The sequence below is a fragment of the Chamaea fasciata genome, unplaced genomic scaffold, assembly GCF_029207755.1.
Source record: "Chamaea fasciata isolate MVZ Bird 193981 ecotype frontalis unplaced genomic scaffold, bChaFas1.0.hap1 SCAF_6, whole genome shotgun sequence".
Lineage (NCBI taxonomy): Eukaryota > Metazoa > Chordata > Aves > Passeriformes > Sylviidae > Chamaea > Chamaea fasciata.
In genome coordinates, this window is record NW_027094091.1 from 51662162 (window position 1) to 51688006 (window position 25845).

The 25845-nt window shown below is 38.4% G+C and overlaps 1 protein-coding gene across 3 annotated transcripts in view; it reads right to left on the reverse strand.

Moving 5' to 3' along the window:
• Positions 1 to 25845, reverse strand: part of GRID2 (glutamate ionotropic receptor delta type subunit 2) — a 675112-nt gene that overhangs the window by 113246 nt on the left and 536021 nt on the right. For all 3 annotated transcript variants that reach the window (XR_010721503.1, XM_066186372.1, XM_066186371.1), the window contains exons 10-11: positions 15972 to 16169; positions 8128 to 8440 (exon numbers count right to left, since the gene is read on the reverse strand). Coding sequence is in view for 2 of the 3 variants with exons in the window: in XM_066186372.1 (XP_066042469.1) it covers positions 8128 to 8440; positions 15972 to 16169 (511 nt within the window). In the remaining variant the exon portion in view is untranslated. The remainder of the gene's footprint in view (positions 1 to 8127; positions 8441 to 15971; positions 16170 to 25845) is intronic.

A 25845-nucleotide genomic window follows, 5' to 3' on the forward strand; every position in this document is an offset into this window, starting at 1 on the left:
TCACAGAGAAAAATGCTATAATGTCATTTATTGATGAAAATCACTAATATGAATGCTTATGTTTGAAAGTCGAATAACCTGGTTTTCACTGCAAATCAGCTATCACCCTGCTTAAGATCACAAGTCGGGGTTTTCAGAAGTGAAAAGCAACTTCAAAGCTGACTTTACAGGATAGTGAGGATTTTCTTTTTTGGGGATATGGAAATAAAAGAAGCCATTGTAAGAATGAGGTACATGCTTATGGCTAAAAATGTTCCATTAGCAAGTATATCGGCACGAACAACGAACACCCCACTCAAAAGATTTATTATCACTGTTCCTTAACAGCCTGTTTGCAGATGACTTTCTTTCCCCTTCATCCCTACCTTTACTCTGTCCTAGTGTGGGGGAAGACAAGACTTCAGTCAAAACCATCCGTGTTCCTTCATCTCCCTTTTGCCTGGTAGGTGAGGTAGCGCGCATTTTTAACCCAGCCCCATCTCACTAACTTCAAAAATGCTGAAAAGGTGAAGTCCTACTTTAGGATCTCTCCCTCCACTACTGACGGTGGAAAGATAAAAATTAAGCAGCAGGAGATTCCTACAACAGGATGCTGTTATAATTATGGTAATCCCCTTAATTTGCATGCTGGGAAGCTGACTATATTTTAAAAAACACAAACCCCCCCAACAGCCCTCATTTTACCATATATGCTGAGACTGGTCCTTCATCTCAACAATCAGGGAAGGGAACAGATTAGTTTAAAAAATCATTTGATGGCATTTTTTGTTTCCTTTCTATATTAATTTTGGTTTACTCCTTTTATAAATGCTTTAATATTACAAGAAGTCTGAGGAAAAATCCCTCAGCTGCTGAAGAAGGGAGACTTTCGTGCCAGCAGCTTGAAAACCTCTGCTACTCCTGTCTTTACAGCTTTCAGGCAGTTTTCCTGGCACCTACCCACCAGTTGATGTTGTGAAGTGGATCTGCCTGGGTGGATGCAGCTATTGGCACAGCTGTTGCAGAGGAGGGACTCCTCACAGGGCAGAAAAGCAACAGAAAACTACCACGGGTTCTCTCTAAAACTCATGTTTATCTGGCGCCTTGGGGGTCCTCAGCTGAAAAAGGCTGATAGTTTGCAGATGACTGTTGTCATCCCAAGCAGAGGGGGAGTATTTTTAATAAAGCTAAAACTCATTTCTCACTTCCTCCCTACCTCAAACAACTGAAGTTGTCAATTTAAGTGTAAACTCCTGTGCAGCGATATCAAATAGCAGGACAAGTAAGACTTGTCTCTTCAGGTTCTAAACATCTTTGAAGATAAAAATGGGGGTTACATTGTTTGTTCATACAAGAAACACTCAGTTCCCGACTACATCGTTCTTCCTTGTTTCCTCAATTAAATGTATATTATACACAGGTGAACCCTGAAAACTCAAAATTGATTACCTAATCCAAACTTAATTTATCCATTCTTTACCCAATTACAGCATATAGTCATATTAGAAATTACAACAATTTAAAAAACTGCTCTCAGTAAAATATTCACCTTAGAAAGTTCTTGAAAGAGCACAGAATGATGGACAGATGCTATGACATCCAATTCTACTTTCCTTTTGCCTTACTTGGTTTTGATCAGGGTTTACACTATAGCCAGACAGACATTGCCTTCTCACAGTCAATCAGAGGTAGTCCGAGGCAATTAAGGTAGTTTTGGGGCTTTCACACTGCCATTCATTCTTCACTTCCTCACAGACGGTATATCAGACACAAAATCTCTAAATATACTGCCTCATAGACCCAGTGCTATTACTCAAGCAACCACATGCAGAGAAGATGTAGAAATACATTATTTAAGCTGCCTCTGAGGTCTGCCTGAATCTTAACTTTAAATTAGGGGAAAATCCAAGAACATCCCCTGGTAGTTTCACACTGGTGGTATCACATTGCTGCAAACAAATGTTCACACTACTGAACATTTTACTCGGAGCATGGAGTTACAGTTTCAAAAAGAGACAAACCTCTGAAAGGACATAAAGCTACATCCAAGGCTTACAAGAGTGTATTGCATACACGACAACAACTCTCAGCACATGCTGTCAGTTTCAGTGGTCATTTGTGGTTTCCAAATACATTTGAGACACAGGAAACAATTGCCAGAATGTACACATTTTTGGATGCTGTCAAGAGGGCTGGCCAAACCACTGAGACACGCAAAAGGAGCTTGGGTACCACCAAGCTTTGGTCCCCATTTCAAAGAGATGACTTTATGAAGGTAAATACACTTACTGATATGCTAGTCTAGATTTAATCAAAATAAAATACGAATTTGGGGGCTTATACTTTAAGGTGGAACTATCATGCCACAAATAAGTCTGCTGGTGTATGTAGTTTGTTTCCTAACATGTTTGGTATCTGACTTTTCGTTTTCCCAGCTCAGCGCTGTGCATTTTAGGCTCAGCAAGTCTGTTCCCCTTGCTGCATGAATATGTCAAGACTGGCATTAGTTTGAAGAGCAATTAAAATTGTTAATTAATGAGACTGGCATTTAAGTTTTGCCTTCTATCAGAAGATATAAAATATGTTTTTATGAAGGAAGATGGGCAATATCTCCATTTTAAAACTAAAGGCTGAGATCCAAGATACTAAATAATGTTTCTGTGGTCAGCCAGCAGATCAGGTGCAGAAACCAAATTAGCAACTAGGTCCCAGTCCAAAAAGTCCCAGTTTGTATTTCTAAACATAGCCCCCCCCTCAAAAAATCAGATCTTGCCACTAAATATCATATGTGAAGATATAATTAATTTCTAACAGAACTTTTCCAGAATGATTCTAGAGTCTTCCTCTGAATATTAAATATTTGATTGTTGTACAGTTAATTAAGAGAAAATGTCACTAAGAAAGGATGTTGCTACAGCATAATGGTTTCCTGCTGATAGGGATATGCCAAGAGTGAGATAAGCAAGATGGAGTAATTTATTAAGCAACAGCAGACTCCATGCAGTGCCTTTCAGGAGGATTGTATCACACCTTGGGTGGTAATAGAAGGAAGATGACTGAGAATTCTGAGCAGCTTTAACCATCTGAGAAGGATTATAATGACTTTGAAGTGCTGAATCTTGGAGGCTGTTTTACTGCTCCTATGAAATGTAATTTACACAAGGCAAACAGTAAGATTTGCTCATTTACCCGGTATTATCAGCATAATTGGCCGTTACTGACACCACTGATGACCAATCAAAACCTCCAGTTGTGATCAGCATTTTGAACAAATATAAGGGGCTAAAGAAACGGCCCACTAGTGGTGCTTTAACATCATCCATTTCATAACTTTTCTAGGTTAAGCAAGTGTATTAAGATCTCTGAAGAAAATTACATTTTTGCAGCTAATACTTCAAGTGCTCATTATCCCATGATCAAATTCTATTCATAAAACTATAATGAACGTTTGTTTTGTTGCAATCACTAAGAAGTGATTAAATCTTGAATGATTCAGCCATTTAGAAGTTATTTTCTATTATAGCAAAAAAAACAACCCCAAACCCTAACAAAACAGAGCCTTGCATCTTTACCAGCATAATCTAAAATAATGCCAGGCCAATTCAGAAATACCTTCTCTTGCAGAAAAATTCAAAGCAAAATGAGCAGGGTGCGATTAGACAAAGTCTTTTTTGGTGTCTTTCCTATCAAATACAAAACATTGTAGTTTTCTCGAACTTCAATATTTTGTCAACATTCAGTTGAAATCTATTTTTCTAAGTTAGCTCGTCAGTGAATTCTGAAGCAAAATTTGAGAGGCTGCCTACTCAACAAAATCCCCAAAAACATTCTTCTGTAAGTCCTTGGTAAAAAAATTATGCAGCATTTTACCTGTGTCAAAAACTGATCTATTATACAAAAAGACTTGGCAGTAACTTTAGGCTTGAACTTCTGTTTCTTAAATCATTGATTTTCTCCAGTACTGGTGAGAACAGAGTGCTCCCTAGAGTGTTTTGTAACAAGAGCCTCTAATAGGAAGCTAATAGAAAACCTTCAGGAGATTAAACTAGGTTCTCAGCAAGTATAAAAGTCATCAGGCTATGGCAGGAACTCGATTAGTTTGATCTCAATGAAGATTTCAGTAAAGTTTTTAGAACCCCCAAATTTCTTCTTTGAGAGTTTATATGGCAGGTTCCCTATACTGGCAAATTCTAAAAAGGGCAAAATTTGAGGGAGTAGCAACAAAACCACAGCTCAAGAGAAGGAAAACTGTGGTTGTATAGAGTAGCACGAAAGCTGAGCAAAGACTACATAATGTATCATTATTCAAACATCCCTCAGACTCTCTGAAATAGAGAGGGACTGTCCAAACACACTGTGCCCAAGCAAGGCTGCCTAGAGCCAGATTTCTGTCCAATTTTCAAAGGTAATATTCAAAAGAAGCAAAATGCAGAGCTTTAGCCACTTAGTTTTCCAGGATGAGCGAAAGGAAAAGAAAAAATTCTAAAGCCATGACACTAAATTTCAACACAACTGCAATCCTCCACAGTCTGAACTGATGAATTTACTTCATCTTTAGATGAATAGACAACAGATATTACCTTAACTACTCATGCCTGAATTTTGACTTCAGAATCAAAAGCATTTGCTTTTAATATAATCCACAGCAGTATGGCTAAGATCACCTAAAAATCTCTGCCTTCTTAGTAGTCACAGTATATTGCAGATTCAGTGGGTGTATTCGGTAGGAAGCCAAAGCATTTCAGTGCACTGCCTGCCCTTTTTAAAAGTTTATTTTTATTATGAAAGACTTGAGTACAGAATAAAAAACTCCCTTTGCATTTTATACACTTCATATTGAGTTATATTGCAGCTTTATCCTCATGTGTCTTAAAAAAATTATGTAAATCATTTTGACTGATCTCAATAGTGAATGAACATCAAATAGCAGTAATTATAGACCTGCCTTAAAAACCATTGGATTGATATGTGTTGACTTATGTTTATAGACAATGACACAGTATTTTTATTTGGTGTTTCAAAACTTGAAAAAGGGTAAAACTTGTTAATAGCATTTGAACAAGACATCAGAGTCAAGGCTGAACAGAAATAAAAAGGGACACAGTGAACTAAAGCTACTTGCTAAAATCTGCCAAGTTTTTAACTATTTCAGAAGAAATGAGCTCTTTGTTTCAATCATAATAGGTTATGAGTTTCCCTAAAGAATGACATGTATTTTTGCAGCAGAGGGCTCTTGTCTTCAGAGCCATGGCAGCTCTGAAGCTAGTCTGCATGCCTGCAAATTTTTCCTCTGTCTAGAGGAAAGAAAGAGAAGATGATGCCACAAATCACTTGCTAGCCCCAAACAAAGAATCCAGAACTATCAAAAGCACAAGCAATCCTCGGTTCATGCTGCTTTGCTTCTGTCAGCACAGGGCATAAAAGCATCTCTGGCTCTATGTTTTGATAACAGAAATGAGTACCTCGTCATGCTTTAAATCGCTGCTGAAAGATTTCTTAAGTGAACGTGACAGTATTTGAAATGCCCCATGCTGCTACAGTTACGATTTGCCAATCAGAATTAATAGCAACAGATTTACAATTCCAAAACAAATAAAAGCAGCAGTTTTTCAGCTGAATGAAGAGCTGATGAATGAAAACAGAGGCTAAATCACCACAATGGCCAGTTACCCTGTCAATGAAAATTATTTTCATTTGTCTGTAGTCACAAGGATTAGTAAACAATAAAGCTTCAGCTAATATAGTTTCTTCTTACATTCAAAGTGAATGTGAAATACAGGCTGACATTATAAATGGATCTCTTACTTGTTTGCACTGAATTTCTGAGTTCTTCTGAGTCTTTATATCAGTCAGTAAGTGTCATGTATAAACTCTTTTCAATGTCCTTCATTTTTCCTTCTAGCTAATTCAGGACAGTTCTGCTTGTTGTTTGAAGGAGAACAAAGCTATAGATACATGTCTACAGCTTTCCCTCACTCAGTAGGAGCCAAGTGAATATTTTACATTATTCTGGTGAATTCTATAGAATTGTGTTGAAAATCCATATGATGGAGTGGCAAGGTGTCTCTGTAAATAATTCCTCCCACCTTCTCAGTTCTGTGAATTTCTTTTTCTGAAATTGCACAACAGTTTTGGTGCCCTCAGATGCTTTGTACCACCAGCAGGTTTTACTGAGTTGTCTCTCAAGTGTGACACCCCTTACCACAGGGAGTGCAGACCTGCTCAAAAAAATTCCTTTTCTTTCTCTCCCTGCCCCCCCCCCCCCCTTTTTTTTTTTCCTATTGAATTCTGCTATTTTTGCCACCCGGTCCCCCTTCTTTACATCTAATTTCTTCCTCAGTTTCATGCTGAATTCAAGGTTTCTCTCTAAGCCCTCCTTAAGCACTCATATTCATTGACTGGTCAAAAAAATCCTTTTCTTTTAAAGCTAACTGAGCATCTATCCAAGGGCTCCCTTGTAGGCTACTACTCTGGACCCATGAGTTCAGAAATTTCCAGAAACCAGGCAGCACAGGCTTCCTTGGATAAACATGAGGCAAACAATTCAGATAACAATTGTTCAGACTGAGATGTGTTAAACCAGCTGTGCCTCCTCTGAACCTTAGCTGGGCAGTCTCCTAGAAAGCTTTTAGGGACTCCCGTTGGGACTACAGCAGGGATGCTCAGGCCAATAAACCTGTGTGGAATGACTCACATTCATGCAGTAAAGAAACTAATTCACAAGTTCTAACCTAACAGGAAGACAGATGTAATGAGTCTTGTTCTGTAACAGACCCAACTGCTCTCTCACAGCTGGATTCCCTAAACACTCACACTGGGAATATTTTGGACAGAAAGAGAGCTTTATAAGCCCACCCGTAAACATTCAGAAAACTTCCACAGGTCCCAGCTACACTGAAGCATTTGATTTTATTTATAAAAAAAGGAATCACAAACCCCCTGAAACTCTCTCTTCAACTCTCCTCAGCTGACCATCACTGCTCAATGCAAGTGGTAATTTTTAAAGTAATGTCTCTATGCTTATGTGTTTAAAATCACCTCTCTTGTGGAAAGTCTCAGCTTAAGCTTTTATTCTTTTTTTTGGACAGTGACATTATTTTGGCTTTTTTTTTTTTCTACTCCTGGGGTTTCATACTTTACTTTCATGGATACCTTTAGCTTTTATGGAAGTCATCTGACTGTTTTGAAAAAAAGAATAATGTAATGGTAAACCACATGCTGCCAGTAGTACATAAATATGACACCTTTACCTACAGTGTTCCATCCAAATTCAAGTTAAAATACAAAGAACTGTCTGCGAGTTTGGGGCTGTAGTGGCCATGACTCTCTCTAGAGCAGATGCTCTGTGAAATTAAAACATGTACCTGCAGTGCCAGCAGTGACTGGGGAACAATTGCATGGATAAGCAAGAAGGTGTTCATTCTGTTTTGTTGCTGAGAGTTATTATCTAAACCCCCTCTGCTCTTCTATTTAGCTGTGTTTTCTTATTCCACTTTGCATTACAACCCCAAACTTGCAGACCAGAATTCTAAGAAGTATATACCCAACCAAGATCTGCAGGCCCTGACATCTTTTGGGTGCATGGTTAAAACCCTGCCAGAAGTTAGATTGTGAAGGACTTGGCAGTATATGCCAAACTGGGGACCAGCCTGGGCTATACCACATGCTAGATGGGATTGAGAAAGCAATCAGCAAGGCCAGAGAAGCTTGAATCTAAACATTCTATAGGGAAATTGAAATAAATCAGGGGAGGGAGGAAAGAATATCAGACACAGTAAGACCGTTTAGCACTGCTGACTAGTCTAAACTTAGTTCAAAATTCAAATCCCAGCATTCTCTGTCTGACCAGGTAAGAACATGGCACTTGATAATATTGAATAATTCTCCAGCAACTGATGAGCAACACCTTTTTTTCCTCAGAGGAAAATCACCTTTCTATAATAACAAAAATCATAAGCTAGCACTCTGAACTTCTCAGGGTTCCCATACAGGGCAGCCAAATATCTAGGAAATCTTTTATCACAAGGCTTTCCAGTGCTCCCAGTTCCTTGTGGGCTGTGGGAGGAAGGCAGGGGAGAGGAAGGTCTCTACGGCTATGGGGAGGATATACAGGTTTTCTCTCGGAGGCAGAACCTCCCTGTGTCTTACCTTGTTGCACAAAGGATCCGTAGACAAACCACATGGAGTTGTAGAGAGTTGTAGACGTCATGGATCCCATCTGAAGGCGCGGGGGGTTGAGCCAGTTCAAGAGGTAGACCAGGAGCCCCACTAAGAGCACCGTGCCTGCAATGCAGGCCCACAGGGAGAGGTCAAAGGGGGCCAGGCAGGCAAACATGTCCACTGTCTTCTCTGCCTTCCGCAGCAGCACGCCCACCGAGTAGTCCATGTAGCGTGTTGTGAAGTCCACCACGTTCTCCCTGTCGGGGGTGATGGTCAGGGCAGAGATCCCAATGTCAGCTCTCTGAGGAGAGGAAGAAAAAACAATGTGCCTAAGTAGGAGCTATGAAAAAGATCTTTGTTCCTCTGTGATTCATAGCAGCTAAGTTTAAGGAGAGTCAGATGCCAAGACCGAAGTCTTCAGCATGTGAGGACAGAAAGGTCACTAAAGCTTGAGCAGGGTATGTCAACCACGTGTCTTAGTTTCTGCCAGCAAACCCCACTTGGTGGACTTTGGCACATCAGCTCTCCTTGTTGGTATTTTCCAAGAAATCAAAATACTACAAACACAGATAATACCTGGAGGAAATCTACTTTTGGTCATTTTTGTCACCCTGGCTTGGCTTACTGAAGCCTTCCCTGCCACTGCGGCACAAGTCAGATTTTGTGCATAGAAGATCCAATCATAGGAAATTAACTGCCTGATAAGAGTCAAATTTATAAAATATTTTCATGATTTGATGATCAGGACCAAGGGCTACTACCCAAGGAGCACCTGAAATTCCATAAAACATCAATTTTATCTGCAAAGTCTAAAGCACAGAAAGGCAGATTCTGCACACAGTTTCTTTACAATTAATTCCTCTGTATCCTCCTGATAAGCAATTCCTCTGGCAATGCAAACTTGTCCTGCAGCTAGTCCGGACTTGCTTTGTGCCATTTCCATTTTTTGTTGTAATTTAAAGAACACATTTCACATGAAAAGAGGATGAGTAACATTTCTTGATCTAATCATTGTATTTCACAGTATGTATTAGGTCTCCAGGGACAACAGTGACAAGTACAGCAGGTGCTACTTTACTTTTTACAGGTACAGTTAGAGCTTCACTAAAACCAAGAAAGGTTATTTAAAGCAGACATATGAATACCATTTTAAAAAGCCCAGATACTGAGCAATAAGACTGTGAATTCTAGATGTTTTAATATGACAAAAGACACTTAAAAATTTTAAACTCCTACTACCTTGATTTAATCCATTTTTGTTCTGCCTAAAGCAGTGTGTTATCCTTTGGAAGGGGGTGAGGAGAGCACAAAAATTTGAAAGTACTGAATCAAATTTTATTAACTCTCTTGAATTTCTTTCTTCTTGCCCAAAGAAGGCAGAAATTCTTAGTCCCTTCGATATGTGATTTGAACTATTGAGTGGGAAGGTATGGCAGCTGAAACTGACTAGAAAATTTTGTAAATCAATCGGGCTCTTTTAATATGACCTGCAAAGCACTCTGCAGCCCATGGCACAAGCATACTCCTAATCACAGTGCTCTTAAGACTTCAGTTTAAATAATGTCACTTTATATTGATTGTTCATTGGCATGAGAAAGTGGCAGAGCCTAACTGGAAGCCTGATGATTTGGGCAAAAAAAGGGTTTGAAAATATCGATTTTCTTAAAAGCTATGAATTAGAGCTTCAGCTTTAATTCGTGTATTAAATTATCTGGTGTCATAAGTGAAGTTGTGTTGATGAGCACAGCTGAAAGCATGGCTTCATGAATTCACTTCAGGTCCCTTCCTAACAAATTTTTGGGAGTGATGATTCAACTGCCCTTTGCCCATGGGCAGCAGAAAACTCAGTCAGTAATTAGAATTATCCATGGAAACGTTCAGGTTATCTGAGTTACATTACTATTACATACATATCCTCTCATTACAAACCTTCTTCTCAACAAGTGATTCATAGCACCTGCTGACAATCAAGTCCTAGCTTCCATGAGCAAGGTGCAAACCAGCCAGCATTTGAACTATCTTCCACAATTGTGAACAGAAATATATTTTAAAAACAATTTACAAATATAGGAGTCCAATAGTTGTCAAACAGGAAATTATGATTGCATTTAATTAATACCATCTGTTTGGGGCTTTTTCCCTGAATATATATCAAAAAGCAAAATAGGAATTTAGGGGTAAAGGAGGACATGTGGGAAAAAAGAGACTAGACTCAGCCTCTGTTTATTAAGTTAGCTGGGTTATTAATTATCAGCATATTAGTAAAATACTTTCCTACCATACTAGATCACTGAGTTTCTCATTCAAATTGCATTGTTGTAAATGCTTAAAAATTCTCTACTAAAAAGCAACATACAACAGTAAAGATACCTTTACCAAATAATAGTTGACTGTATGATTAATAGAATTTTTTTTCTGCTTCCCCCCTCCTTTTTACAGGAAAACACTTTATTTTCCATTAAATACATTGAAGAGAATTAAAGAAAAAAAATGAGACACCATGGTATCTATGGAAATACTACTTCTAATTTGCATCTCTGGGAAGCAGTCTCTCCACATTTCCCAGAATTATGGTTCCACTCCCGTTATCAACCAACTATGACAGTGGAACAATATTGTGCTAATGTAAAGGTCGCATTTCCTTTGTTGTACTGCAGCAACAATTGTGAGACAATTATGTCTTGCTACTTTATATGCTACATATATAATTAAGGCTTTGAGGTGACCTAATTGCAGCCTTCCAGTACCTGAAGGGAGCCTACAAGAAAGATGAGAGACTTTTTTACAATGGCCTGGAGTCACAGGATGGGGAGAAATGTCTTCAAACTGAAAGGGATTAGGTTTAGATTAGATATTAGAAAGCAATTCTTTATTGCGAAGGTGGTGAGACACTGGAACAGGTTCCCCAGAGAAGCAGTGGATGCCCCATGCCTGGAAGTGTTCAAGGAAAGGCTCTGAGCAGCCTGGTCTAGTGACGGATGTCCTGTCCATGGCAGTGAGGTTGGAACTAGATAATCTTTAAGCCATTCTGTGATTCTATGTCTTTATTTCTTGAAAGGTAGTAAAGTGAAAAACAGAAAGGAGAGAGGTAAATCCTGACTTCTTTAGCACTCTGGTGTTTAGCTATTAAAAAAAACCCCAAAACAACAACACCTCCCCCCCCCCCCAAACAACAACACTCCCCTAGAAACAGAACAAAAAAAGGCTACACTGATTTATGGCAACTCATATTCTTAACGTACTAAATTGGGTCATAAACACCGGTTTTCCAGAAAACTACACTTTTAGCACAAAAGCAAGCTTAATCTTCACTTGGTATTTGATTTACTGATGGTGAGCACCCTTGATTACATATAGATTCTGTCATCTTGTTTCAAAATTGGAAGATAAAAAAATTAAATGCTTGTCATTAACATGTCAGATTGGATCAGAGAAAACATCAATTTGAAGAAGTAAAGGTTCACTTAGTGCTTTTGAGATAGAAAGGCAAATGCATGCAATTATGTCAATATTTAGATATATAGCTGCCAATCTGAATTATAAACATGTACAGCACTCCACTAAGCTTTTGCAGTGCCAAAATCAAACAACCATCATATGTTTTACACATTTCTCATGAATGAAACTGTGACTTCTGAAACAAATTGAAAAAAAACCAGCAGAGGGCATTATTTTGCTCTGTGTGACCTGCGGAGGATTTTATATTTATCTTCCTTAGCAGCAGTTCTCCTGAGGCCATTGTAGAGCAATGAGAAATTGCAAAACTGAAAACAACCAGAATGAGAAAATCCAAAAGAAATGACCAAATGGGTCTGATAGCATTGCTACTGGTGTCACTGAACCAGCTTATCAGCAAAACCTAGAAATCCCTGAAATGTCCCTAAACTACTGCTGTAGCAAGCACATCTCACACACATGGAATACAATCTTCTGACAATTTCTGTGGTTCATGAGAAAGAACGGGGAAAAAAAATGAATCTTTTCTTAAGTGGTCCTGTGAAGGCCTTCATTTCATTCGTTTTCAATGTAAAATCAAGCTTCAACAAATGCAAGAAGCAATAAAAGGCAGTCCCACATTATGCAGTTATTAACATGGACATGTAAAAACCAGTCAGAGAGACATTTTGATTCAATTTAACACACATAGATCCAAATAATTCTCCTTTTACTCAGCTATTATTTTTTCTTCTCACTTTGTCCTCCCTGTATGGTTTCTCCCTTCTTATACCACTTCTGTTAAGAAGGTGCAATAGAAGAAGAGCCTCATAAGAGTCTTCTACTCGATTTGCAGTTTCACTTAGAAATGATTAAGCATGTATTTTTCTTTTTCTGCTGGACCTAAGTGGAATCAGGCTGTTTTCCCTATGCTATTTTCTTCCTCATGGCTCCTCACTGGAAAAAAATTATGGCAATCAAGGTAGCACGGTGAGATGTGAAAAGCAATGGCTGATGAATGTGAGTACCACCAGAAAGCCCAGAGTCATGCTGGAAGGCCTAGTGTGCTCTCCCAGAAGAGGCATTAGCCACTTCTCTTGCCTGACACACAGGCTTATCCCTCAGGCAATCTGGATAGAGGGCAACTAAAGGAGTCACTGTGAGAAGACACAGGTAATTAACAGTAAGAGCAAGATTTGTGGTAAAGCACTGCTCCCATGAGATGGTTTTAGCCTCTCCACAGAGGGCTGCTGCTCTCTGAACTAATCCTGTTTGTGAGATGAAGCTCTACAAGATGCAATGAGAGCCCTGGTCATTTGACAGGAGAGGGACAAGAGCACCAAGTGTTTCTCTCCAAGAGCATTTATTCTCTGAAGACCACCTGGTTCAGGTGTTTAGCAAACAGAAACCTTTGTATAGCAGGGTTACATTCAGCTTATTCTGACTAGAAAAGGTGCATGGACCAAGTGTGTACCTAATATAAATCCTGACAATCAAAGGAGGGGAGTTTGAATCGGCTTCCAAGTTCAAATTAAAGACCACTTACTATGTTCTGCTGATTCCAGCTCCTATTTTAGCAGCCAACAGAAACCTTGCCTTCAAAGCTGGAACAGAATGAACTTGGCACAATGTCATGTCTGTGAAGCCAGCTGTGGGCCCAGCGCATGTACTTGGCACAGCTGGGCTCCTGCCCTGCCATCCCACTCCAGCAGGGCTGCTGCAAACAGGATCAGCCTGGGACTGCTCTCCCTGATACCAGGACCTGCACCAGAGACTGCTGCATGCTGAAGATGGTTAATGCAAGAAGTGAATATTGATCTTGAGCACAGAAATCATGTGGTTGCTACAGCAACTGCTATTTCATACGGCACATCTTCTGGAGTGGCCAAAGAGACCCTCCTCAATGATATGATCTCTGCAACTACCTCCTGGCTGTAATAAGGTGGGGATTGATCTCCCCAGTAGCAAGAAATATGACAAGAAGAAATGGCATCCAATTGTGCCAGGAGATGTTAGAAAAACTTCATTCACTGAAAAGGTGGCCAAGCATTGGAACAGACAGCCCAGAGAAGTGGCTTAGTCACCCTCCCAGGCGTGAAAAGACAAGAAGACATGGCACTCTGGGATACGGTTTAGTGATTGACTTGGCAGTGCTGGATAGCAGTTGGACTTGATGATCTTAAAGATCTTTTCCAAGCTAAATGGTTGTATGATTCTTTGCACTTAAAAAGAGACAGCAGCTATTTTCCACTACCCTTGAGTGAGACTTGTCTCTTGCAGAGCTCATTCCTGGCTAACACACCAACAGGCAAAGAGTACTCCCACTGCTTCTGGAATTCCTCCACTTGTTGGCCAGACTGTCATGTAAAACTTGGTTGGGAAAACAAGGAAATGCTGTGTTTCAAACAGGTTAGGCCTTTAATTTAAAACTATTCTCTGCTCCTTTACTTCCCCTTATAAAGTTGCCAAGCGGATGGAAATTTGAGTTCTGGGAGCAGAACTCAGTTTGCAGTAAATAAGAAAGCAGTCTTTCAAGAACAGCTTGCACTTGGTGAGGGGTAGATAGACACTGGCTGGTCGCCCAGAGGTTCTTTTGCCTTAAGAGGGACAGAGAATGGGAGAGGACACAGTGAACCTTTACTGCTCATGAATTATATAACGGTAAGGAAGATGAAAAATTATACACTGCCATGGTATAGGGAAAACATGGGGTTTGAATTCCAAATGCAGTTCCATTCACTCTTCATACACTGCAGATGTGCAGGAAGATTTCATATCCATGAAGATTCATTTACAGCAAAATCCTAACAGCCTGGTAAATCTGCTGCACTTGAGACATGGATTTACAGATCTGGGTGGTTACCACCTTCAGTGAGCTATATGTTTGAATCCCTGCCTGCCAAGGGACAGGAATGCCATACATGTCTTTCCTTGGGGCCATTTGAGTTGTTATGAGTTCTGCCTTACCAATCATCTGCTGCAAATAAATTAAAAACATTCCAGGCCCACTTCCATTTCCAGACCATATAGAATTAAGACCCTTCCAGTCTGTGTTATGTAGTGGCCTGATGAATACTGTATAGAGTAGGGTGTAGCATAATATCAGATTAAGAGGCAGAAAGAATGGTTAAAAATACAGCAATGGGCCATTGTAGTGTTACATCTCAAAATTAGATGAGGGATTTTTAGTTGTTAAGGTTCAGAAAGTGATAGAAAATCTGCTTTTCTAGCTGTGTCTAGCTTACCAATTGTGAACACATAATTTCACCTTCCAGCTTCATAAGGACATAAGGAAATGGCAAAGGCAGTTTAGTATTACAACGTAGGTGTATGAAAGGTGATATGGGTACAGAATGAGTAGATGGGTTTTTCCATTCCAACAGGCTTCCCGCTTGCTCAGGAAGGCAGAATAGGTTAAACCTATCAGTAACTTTTTACCCACGGAGGGTAATTTTTTAAAAAATTATTTTCTTTTCTTTTATTGAAAGACTTGGGTCCTGCACCTGACCATGGTTCTCCTTACTCTTATTTGTGTTTATGAATTAAATTCCACCTGCACATTTGGAAAAACACTTCTATAGCCAATGTCTAAGTTATTTACACGAATATCTACTGCAGTTCTTTAAGGAAGCACAAGTGACAGGCTACATAGCTGTAAAAGCTACCCCCACACATTAATTAAGAGCAAACAAAATACATATATTCATACTATATATATATTTACAGTACGAATGAGGCACCAGCAGAATAGAGTCTGCCAAATCTTTTCTTTCCCAATGGGAAAAATTCCAAACAGATAAGATGCAAGGAATGGACAAAAAGAGAAGAGGAAAACGTTGCATATGCATTTGGTTCAATTTATTTATGATATAATATTGAACAATTAATGTCAAATTAAGTAGACTAAATAGTTTATTAATTACAGAATAGATAATATATTAATACATCTACATAATGTGTTATTATAGATCAATAAAACATTTTCTGTTTATTATATACTTCATGTATTCATCACACCAACATTTTTGTAATGCTATACATTATTTATGTAATGTATCACTAATTACGGCAACAGCAATTTTTTCTCTTTTGAACAGCCTTTTCAAGTAATTTGTGTCAGGTCTTGCCAAACTAATTAGGATGCTGTGGATCCCATTATTTGACTACATTTAGATTTTACTTTGGTTGGAAAAAAAAAAAAAAAGAGATTGCCCTGCTTCTTAAACAGTTCCTAACAAGTATAATTTCCAGCTTTTTCGGTGCTATCCAATTCACACTGTTCAAGTGCTGGCAAAGTGCGGTAAGCAAAGTGTTACCAACTACCCATAAAAAAGGTTACTGGCTGCTCCAAACAGAACATACTTCATACATACTCAGTAAATTATTAATGCCCTTACCTTAAACACCAGTTCTCCTATCAGGCCGTTCCAAGACCCATCATCCTGAGGACTCCCATACTTGTGATCCGGTGCTACATAAATTTCATATTTAAAGCCGAGGTAAGTGGCCAAGGCTTCCAACACATCTATTGAGAAGCCTTGGTACTTCTTTGGTTTTCCCAGAACATTTTCAGACACCATGACAAAAGGCTCTTCCTAAACAAAAAAAAAAGAAAAAAAAAAAGAAAAAAAAAAAAAAAGAAAGAGGAATCTGTTAATAAAGCAATTATATGCCATGTTTGGGTGCTGGGTTTTTTTAAACAACAGGAGGAACTATTAAAGTATTATTTATACAAAACTTTCCTAAAATGCATTGTTAGCAATGCCCCTTACATTGTGCAAAATGCTACTTTGGTTTGAATTTCCTTCAACAGAGAAATTTTATTCTTTATTGTGTATTTCAAAAGTCAATATTCTTCTGTAGCATTTCAACTGAAATGCTTTTTAGTATTGCCTGCTGACCACACTTATGGTCAGCAGGACAGACATACACTCAATGTCTGGCCATAAATATGGAGGATTCTACAGCACTGCCATTTTCCACTAGCTGGGCAAACTCTGTACCTAATGCAGCCACTAATTCATGTTGTAAGGAAAGGAAAACATGGCAAAACTGAAACATGCATTGTTCTTGTCCTTCTACTGAAACCTGAATATAGGTTAGTTAAATTTAAATAGTTCTATCCAAAGAAACTCCATTTCATTAGTTTGGGGACAATCAATTATAGGACATAAGGCTGTATATAAGAATGATTGATGAACATTCATCTAAAAGATGACCACCACAAAGGATGCAAATAGATACCAAAAGCTGATGATGAAAGGTCAGATTTCTAAACAACTTGCTCTTCTTACTTTTCCAAAGACTTGTTATAGTTTTCTCTATTTTGTTATTAAAATGCCCGTGCTCTGTTATTCTTCCTGTCGCAAAATTAATTTCTAGACACTCCCCTTCACTTATTTTAAAAAAAATACAAAAATCCAGATCATATTTCTAAGGACAAAACATATATATTTGGCATATTTGGATTTCACTCAGGCTTGTTCTTTATTTTCTCTGAAAACACCTGTCTGATCTAAGTACAGCAAAATACTAAATTATCCCCAAAAGCACTAAGGTGCTGTAACAGATAGTTTTTTAAATATGCTACATGTCTTTCTTTTAATTCATTGCATAGTGCTGTAATTTTGTATAAGGTTCACATAAACACCTATTCTGGCATGCAAAACAGTTAGTTCTGACTCGTCATGGCTTGGCCAGGACAAGCCCATGGAACCACTCCCTGACCACTTAGTTCTGGTCTGCAAAACTCACAAGCAGATAGAAGAAAACAGAATTGACTTTTTGCAGTGTTTGTGGCCCAATCTTTAACTGTATCTACAGTAGCATTTTTGTTGGTGTTTAAAATATTTCTTTATTATTCTACTACTTGTATCTGTAAATTACTTTGAAGCCAGAGTATTTTTATCATTTTTTTCACTAATCCTATACCTCATTAATATTTTCAGCTTGCTGGAATGTCTTTTCATATGAACAGGTGTCATTGAATTGCAGGCAGGATGTTCGTGAAATAAGAAAGCATAATTTGTAAACGCTTAAGTAAATATTCTCAAGGACAGCCACACGCTGAGGACGCTGCCAAAGAAGAAAGGATGCAACCAGACTGCACTGGCAGGATGTTCTCTTCTGACTCCAGGAAATCCAGGAAAAAACCCAATCCCAAACCTCAAACAAATAGGAAACTAACCAAACAACCCCACCCCTGACAAAAAAACCCATCAAAAACACACCAAAGACAAACAAACAAAAACCCAAACAAACAAAAAACCCAAACAAACAAACAAACAAACCCCAGGGGCAAAAAAAAAGAGTTAAGGGTGGACTGTCTCAAGTTATTATTTTTAGTTGTCAGGTAGAATTTCTTTCTCCCATCCATGATCACTGAAATTAACTAAAAATGGAGGGGAGAAAGTAAAATGAATTTTTAAAGTAGTTTTCCAGGGCCCAGGTTCCAAGAACATTGAAGAAATTGAGACTAAGTTGATGAAAGCTCCTCTTAAATGAGAGCACAAAATGAATTCAGCTTTGTTGATCACCTGAATGATAGATTCCATAAATATAGACTCAAAATTACTGGAAAGAAGTTTCTGCAACAAATAAAAATGTTAGTTTATCAATCTAAACCCACTATGCACAAAATTCTAAAGATTTATGTGTACAAAGGACATTTTAGAAGTTGATAATTTTCATATAAGAAAGGATTAATTTTCTCACTAAATTATTTAGAAAATAGTTGGTCATAAACTGATTTTCTATCTAGTTGCTCACTGTAGTGATTTAATATGCTGTTTAAAATGCAGTTAGTCCCAACTAATATCTTTATTAAGACTTAATAGTCCTTTATTAAGCAATGTAATATTGTTTGCTGTTGAAAAAAACCCAATGTCCAGTGTCCTATGCACATGTAATGAAATACAGTCAATCAGCTTTATGCAAAACAATGAACATTTCACAATTTTTGTTGAAGTCTGGAGCAGCAAACCCTTTAATCACATTCCAAACAAAACAAAACCAATCAACTGCCATGATGTTTTTTTGTGCAATTGTTTACATTTCTGAGAATGCACTGAAAGAGGACAAAAATATTTGTCTTGATATTTTCCCCTCATAAATGCTGCAGCCTGAAACTATGCCAGTTGTCCTTTTTTTTTTTTTTTTTTTTTTTTTTTTGCACTGGAAGGGTACTATGGGAGCTATGGAAAGGTGCATACATCCCTACAGTATGGATGTTAAAATGATTGTCTCCATCCTTAAGAAAGTTGAACTTGCAGGAAGAAAATAAACACAGCAAAATAATGAGAACAATGATGAGCTTGCAGAAAATAGCTGTGAAAATCCGACGAGCTAATTGATGATTTTGGAGGTGGAAAAATTCACCCGGATGATGAAGGTTCTTTTGACCCCAATACATTCAGGCAAATCCTGATACACTTTTTTCTCCAAAGGAAGTGTTAATTCCAACTATATAAGAAGGTCTGTATCAGAGAATCCATACAACTCTCAGCCATGGAGATGTTCAGCACTCCCCTGGACACCATTCCAACAACCTGCTCTAATATTTACCCTGTTCCACACAGCTGCCACCCAGGATCGCTCCAAACCTAAATTGTTCCAGAATACAGTGAAGTGATCCAAGGAAGGCCACTGCTCTTGCTTCTCCTTTTCTTCCTCTTGGAAACACCTCTCTAGGGGACTTAAGAACAGATTTAACAGCCTGTAAAGCCACGGAGGTCTGGAAAAGCAAACAAGTCACAACATTCATGACTGAGATGAAAAATAAAAGAAAATAAATGGGCTGCACATCCTTCTTTTTTTTGCAAGGTTGATGATCTGCCTTGCTGAACCACAAAGACATCCAGTATATTTAGGGGATGGTTTTTCATCCAATCTCAGTGGAGATCCTTTAAGAGAGGGACTATTTTCATTCAACTTTACTTGGAACATGCCCCCTTGTCAGCTGAATGCAGCACTGCTAAGCCTGTGATAAGGGCTTCTTAAAACAGCTCCACAGTTACCACTGCCTGGTTTCTTCTTGGGTTCAAATCTGTGCTGGCCTGATTCAAAGCAGGATAGGTTTAAGACTTGGTGGATTTTACACAGGACTGTGGGTTAACTGAGGTGGACAGCTAAGCACCACACAGCCAAAACCACCTGCGGCAAAATCAAAGTCAGCAGCAAACACGTAAAGGTTATATTGGGTGAAGCTGTCATGCATGTTGCTTTTTGTGGCTGTAGGAAGACAAAGCCTGGCTTCAGAGGTGATTATGTCCCTCAAGCAAGAGAAACCACCCCAAAATGCTAGACTGGCACACCTTAGGAAGGATAAAGGTGAACCCAAGATTAAGGCAACATGGCATAAAAAAGGGAAAGTGTTGGGAAGATGACATGATAGCACAAATACTCTGGTGAAGTAGCTCAAGAAAATCTTTTTCTCCATTCATTTCCCTATTTACACACGTTTTAAAGAAGAAGCCCCAAACTAAGACTGATAGAAGTTAACCATAGACTACACACTAGGACTGATATAATTAAACGTTCTCAGCATCCCTGGAAGCTAGTGTGAGATGGCATAGCACAACCTGTGGGTCCTAGCCAAGTCTCCTCCTGGCTACTGCAAATATTAACCTTGTCCAGGCCAGAACCAGGACAATTTGCTACATACTCCAAGAGTCTAGGACTTAAAAGTAAAAAAAAGTTCCTATTTACTCTGATGAAATTCTCAGACATACCAATAATTTGGATAAAATATCTGGTTTGAAGGAATCTTTTTATGTTCTTAACTACAACCCCTAATAAACTTTAAAAGAGGAAAGGAGAGAAAAGCTGTTGGGCATGGAAGACCTTCATGCTCGAAAACAGATGGAGCAATACTCAAGCTAAATAGCAGAAAAGAACAATTAAGCTGAGTTTAACTTGGTTGTGTTAATTAATTAGACAATCAAAGAGAAACATCTGTTTGTAGCTGTGCTACAGATGTGGATGATAAAGTCAAGCAACAAATTCCAGCCTTAGAGGAGGCAGAGAGGGAGAACAAGAGAATGATTGCTTTTCAGAAGTTCAGTTCCCTAAACCCAGAGTTTCTATTTAGGATGATTTTTAGCCAGTAGAATAGTGACTTTAAATGCCAAGCTTTGATGGTAATCTTTCAGTTCCTCAATGAAAATCTAGTTTTAAAGACCCAGTATTTTTTCACAGAGGCTCTCTTTTTGGAAAAATTACAGAGAAGTTTATTGAAACAACAGGAAATTTTCATTCAGATCTTAAACACAGCACTCTAATTAAATACATGAGAAGAAGAAAAAAGTTGGGTTCAGTGGGCTGTTCACAAGGAAGTGGTGGTCTTAACTCAGCTATTTGTGGCTTTACCCATGCCTAGAACTTACCCATGCCTAACACCTCATTAGGAGACCACTGGGCAATAAGATAGATTTTTCTTGCCAATTAAAAGTGTGGATTCTGTGGCTTTGAGACTTATTTCAGGATAGAAATTATATGAAGCTATGATACACTACTCTGCTGCACTTATTTGTAAAGGTCTTTTACTTGTTCTAAATATAAAAATGCTAAAGAACTAGGATGTACTTTACAAATGAAAAGGCAAAAGCAAAACAGAATGCTCTGGATTATTTTCCTGGTCAGCTAAATCCTCTTTACCCCCTTAGCATGGACAGAAACTTCCTTGCCAGGGCACTACACAGAAAATATTGGGTTAAAAAAAAATGGCTTTTGAGGTCAGAGAAACTACTCAGTACTGGGATTTACAACACAAACGGTAGCTCCATGGGAGGTGGAGGGGTTTAGCCTGGAGAAAAGGAGGCTCTGGGGGACATAATTACTCCCTACAAGTACATGAAGGGAGGCTATGGCAAGGTGGTAATTGGCCTCTCTTCTCAAGAAACAAACTACAGCACAAGAGGAAATGGCCTCAAGTCGTGCCAGGGGTGAATTACTTTGGATATTAGGAAAAATCTCTTCACTGAAAGGGTAGTCAATCTTTGGAGCAGGCTGCCCAGGGGAGTGCTGAAGTCACTGTCCCTGGAGACATTTGTAGACGTTGGAGACACGTAGATGTGGCACTTTGGGACATGGTTTAGTGGTGGGCTTGGCAGAGATGGCTGAATGGTAGGACTTGATGATCTTAAAGGTCTTTTCCAAACTAAATGATTCTACGAAGAGAATTTTGAAATTAGGTAATTATATTGGTGGTTAGAACTCATAAAGCATATGAAAATGACCTGTGTCTACTCATCAAAATTTTCTGAACATACTGGAATATAATACTTTCATAGCGACACTCCATTGAATAGGACTCTACATTCACTAAATTTTCCCTCTTTCTCTATTGAAAGTAGTGAGAGAAAGGAAAGAAAAGAAAAAAAGAAAGCGAGAAATGAAGTTCAGCTGTGGGCAAAACTGTCAATCTGTGTTTGACCCTGACTCCAGAAACAGTGGACAGGCACACTAAATGATTCCCATAGCCCAGGCTGAGCCTTGGCTATCTCATGAAATAAATATTCACTGTGACACTTTTAAAACTCCCATTCCCTGCAAATGTTAAGAAACTGCTCCCCAAACTGAAATTCAAGCTTATTACTAGATTTCTCCACTCCCAATGGCTGCTGGATGACCAAGCAAAGCCATTATAACCAACAAGAAACATTAAGTCTGATAAGCTACAACCAACGTATTTTCAAGCACAAGATGCTATTGTTTTGTTGCTGGGCAAAATCACTTTTTCCTTGACTCCAAAAATAATTATTGGCCCCTTTTTATATGTTAGTCATTTTGCATTTCCTTCCCCAAAAGATTTTCGTGAAATATGGAGCCCCAAATACTTAATTTCCTCAAGTGCTTTATTGACTGCTGTTTTGGGGATTTTATTTGGCTAGGAACAGCACAGCAGCTTGTTATTTTTAATTGAACAACAATGACCATTAACTCACGTTAGAATCAATGACCAAAATTTAATTGAAACATTTCATTCTTTCATTACAGAAATTCTCCCACTATCAACAGGTATAAAATTTCTGCAAAACATAACACAGCCCCCACCCCTTAATAAAAACTAAAGCATAGATGAAGGATTCAAATCTGCAAGATCTTGGATAACTAAATATTGTGCCAAGGGGCTGTGTATTGGCACCGAAACCCACTATTCTCTGATCCTACCTTTTCAAACAGATTGATTAGAAAGTCAGTAGCACTAATAGAAAAGTCACCTTTTCTATAGGAAGAAGCTCAATCACATCCCAGAAACTGAGTAGAATATTAAGGGGATTTTACATTTGGCCTATTCTTATCCATGTGTGTAGTCTGTCACTTTTTTGATATTTTAATTGTCATCTTCAATTAGACATGAAGTTTGTTCTTTCAGTTACAGTATTTTAAAGAGTATTTTTCCCTCCTGAGTGAAATGACAGCTTCTGGATTTATTATGGTCTTTAGTTTAGTGCTATTTACAAGAAATTAACAAAGAATGTCAGTCCCTCTTCCCAGTTCCTCCCATTTCCCAGCAAGGAGACTAAGACTTCTTTTAAAGCAATCTATGGCAATGGCCTGTTAGGATGCTGCCAAGCTTTGTGTATTGATTTTAATTCACAATAACTTAATGCAGGTAACAGCTCTTTCTCAACCACATGACAGGAATATGGATTGAGATTGGAATTGATTGGAGTGTTTCAGAGTATGTCTCAAGAGTACAATGGTGGCTTTAATGCAGATGGTTCAGATACCTGAATTAACACAAGTGTGGTGTGGGTACATTAACCTGCTGGGAACTACACTGGACTCCTTCCAGCGGCCTTGCAAGGGCTCCTGTTTGTAAGGAGCTGTGTCATGCAGTTCACCTCCTTTTCTATCTTGCATAGTATGGAAGCATAATTACAACCAGAGCCTCTTTCTGTTTCAAAGTCAAATTCCTGTGAACTCTGTGAATTGCTGTGGAATGCAAATATGCCAGAGCAGATGGGTAAGGGTCAGTGAGAAGATAAGAGCCAGGGAGCCCTGAGATGTAGCCCTTGACACAGGGATGAGTTAGGTGGGTCCTAACAGACTTTGCACTGCACCTACCTTGCTGTCAAGCTGTGGCCCCAGCCAGGTCCCAAAATGTTTGAACAGCTTGATATTTACCTTATCTAGTATATAGTGTCTACTACTTAAAAAAAAAAAAAAAGGGTAGAAAATAACAATAACTGGGAAAAAAAAAAAAAAGGTGCTGGGTTTCCCAGCAGGCTGTGAGATTAAAGCTTGTCAAATGAATGATCACAGTAGTGAATAACTGTAAGGTTTATGACCTGTTTTAATACAAGCTAGGCAGCTCAAAGGAACATAAAACAGCTATTAAAAAAGGCCTGTGCCTAGTCTGTAGCAATTTAAACTTGGCCCTTTTACAGGTGTGGTGGTTGGAAGAAGAATACAGAATGACAGGTTCTGCCTGTATCAAGGAATATTAGTTTCTGCTTTTGTAATAAAGATTTTAACTGTTACTATTTTGGGTACTACTGTAGTCCAATATACCAATAAATATATTTACATATATATATATATATTTACAGTATAATATATACCTTAATTAAAATTATTTTTCTTAGAAGATTGTGGGCACTAGGGCAGAGATGGAGCTGCCTGATGGAATGAAGAGACTTTACAGAAGTCCACAGCATTCAATCATGAAAATGGGGAATGGGATTAGGACTGCATGAGAAAAGTGATCACCAAAAATATTGGTAGAAAGTATAAGAAGCATTATCTGTGAGACTATTGCACACTATTAAAAATATTTATTCAATATTTAATGAGGCATCCTGCATATAATCTTTCCTGAGGTTGATCTTTATGGTACAGTCATTCACTGACGTTTTTGTCCTGACATTTTTAATCCTTTATCACTTCTGACTGTTTGTTCCTCTGCATATGCTTAAACACTGTCTTATTTCATCTTTCTTATCCCTGTCCTTTCTCCAGTCACTCTGAAAGTTATTCCAGCTTCGGAAAGAACTTTTTTTAAGTTTTCTTTAAGCCAGCATTGGAATTCAAATCCCAAAGGCAGTTTCAGCTTTTAAAACGAGGCCTTAGCTTCATATCTTACTTTTAATCTTCTCTCAGAGTGGTAAATTCAATAGAAAAAGAGACTGAAGATGCAGACCTCCTACCAGCTCCATGTCCCTAAAGACATTGTCTGCTTTCAAATTTCTTTCTTTTCTAATCTGGGCAACAAATGCTAATGAATTTAATACCAACCACTGAGAATTAAACTAGTCCACATATGATAACATTTTCAATGGTGCAAATGATGTTTCTCTAATTATTTTTTTCTTTCTATACTTATCTACCCTTTTTCCAGTCCTTTCACTGCACCACATCCCTGCAGCCAAGGGTGACCAACCTGCAGCTCTGTGCATGTAACCCAGGTAATAACTCTGGAGACACTGTGTATAGGGGTGTATGGCAAAGCATAATTCAGCACGGTTTGCCGTCATCTGAATTTCCTTTATCTTGCCTGCCTTCTCAGGACACCCCCAGAGATGGAAGTACATTCCTGTTTGGGAGCTGTTTGGAATTTTCACGTAGAGTCACACGTATCTTCTGCACCATTAGGATAATTTCTGCACTTTCAGAAACGGTTCTGTGCTTTTCAGTCAAGGTTTTAATGCTTTAAAACAGGGAAATTAAAACTTTTTCCTTTTTTGAACAATAGGGGCTTTTTAAGAAAATATGATTTTACAAATACCTGCTGGCCTATTCATTGTCAAATGGACCAGATCTTATTCCATTACCAATTTCTTAATATTCATATGAATAATTCAGTAATTGCTGTGGCTAATAAAATTATATTATGAGAATATCATACATTTTAGGTCTTTTTCAATAAAACTGAATAACTGAAAAAGAGAATAAACTGAGACAGCCAAAATGGATGTGTAACTAAATTTGTTCTTGGTCAATTGTTAATTCAAGACACTCTGAATCTGTTTGGAACAGCTATGCTGACCTTTGATTGAGCTACATTTCAGAAACTCAGAATACATTCCAGAAATTCACCAGCAAGTGACTTGAACTTAAGAGCAACTTGTCAAATACAAAGTTCAGACTTCAGCTTCATGTGGGGAAGCAGTCCAAGACAGAGACATCTGATATTTAAGTTAGACAAAATAAACTTTTTCTAAAAGTGTAGAAATGTGGTACTACTCCAACTCAGATTAAAACATTGAATTATGTGTACACAAACACGGCCTCAGAATAAACCACAAAGGAGTACTTCTTATTTCTATT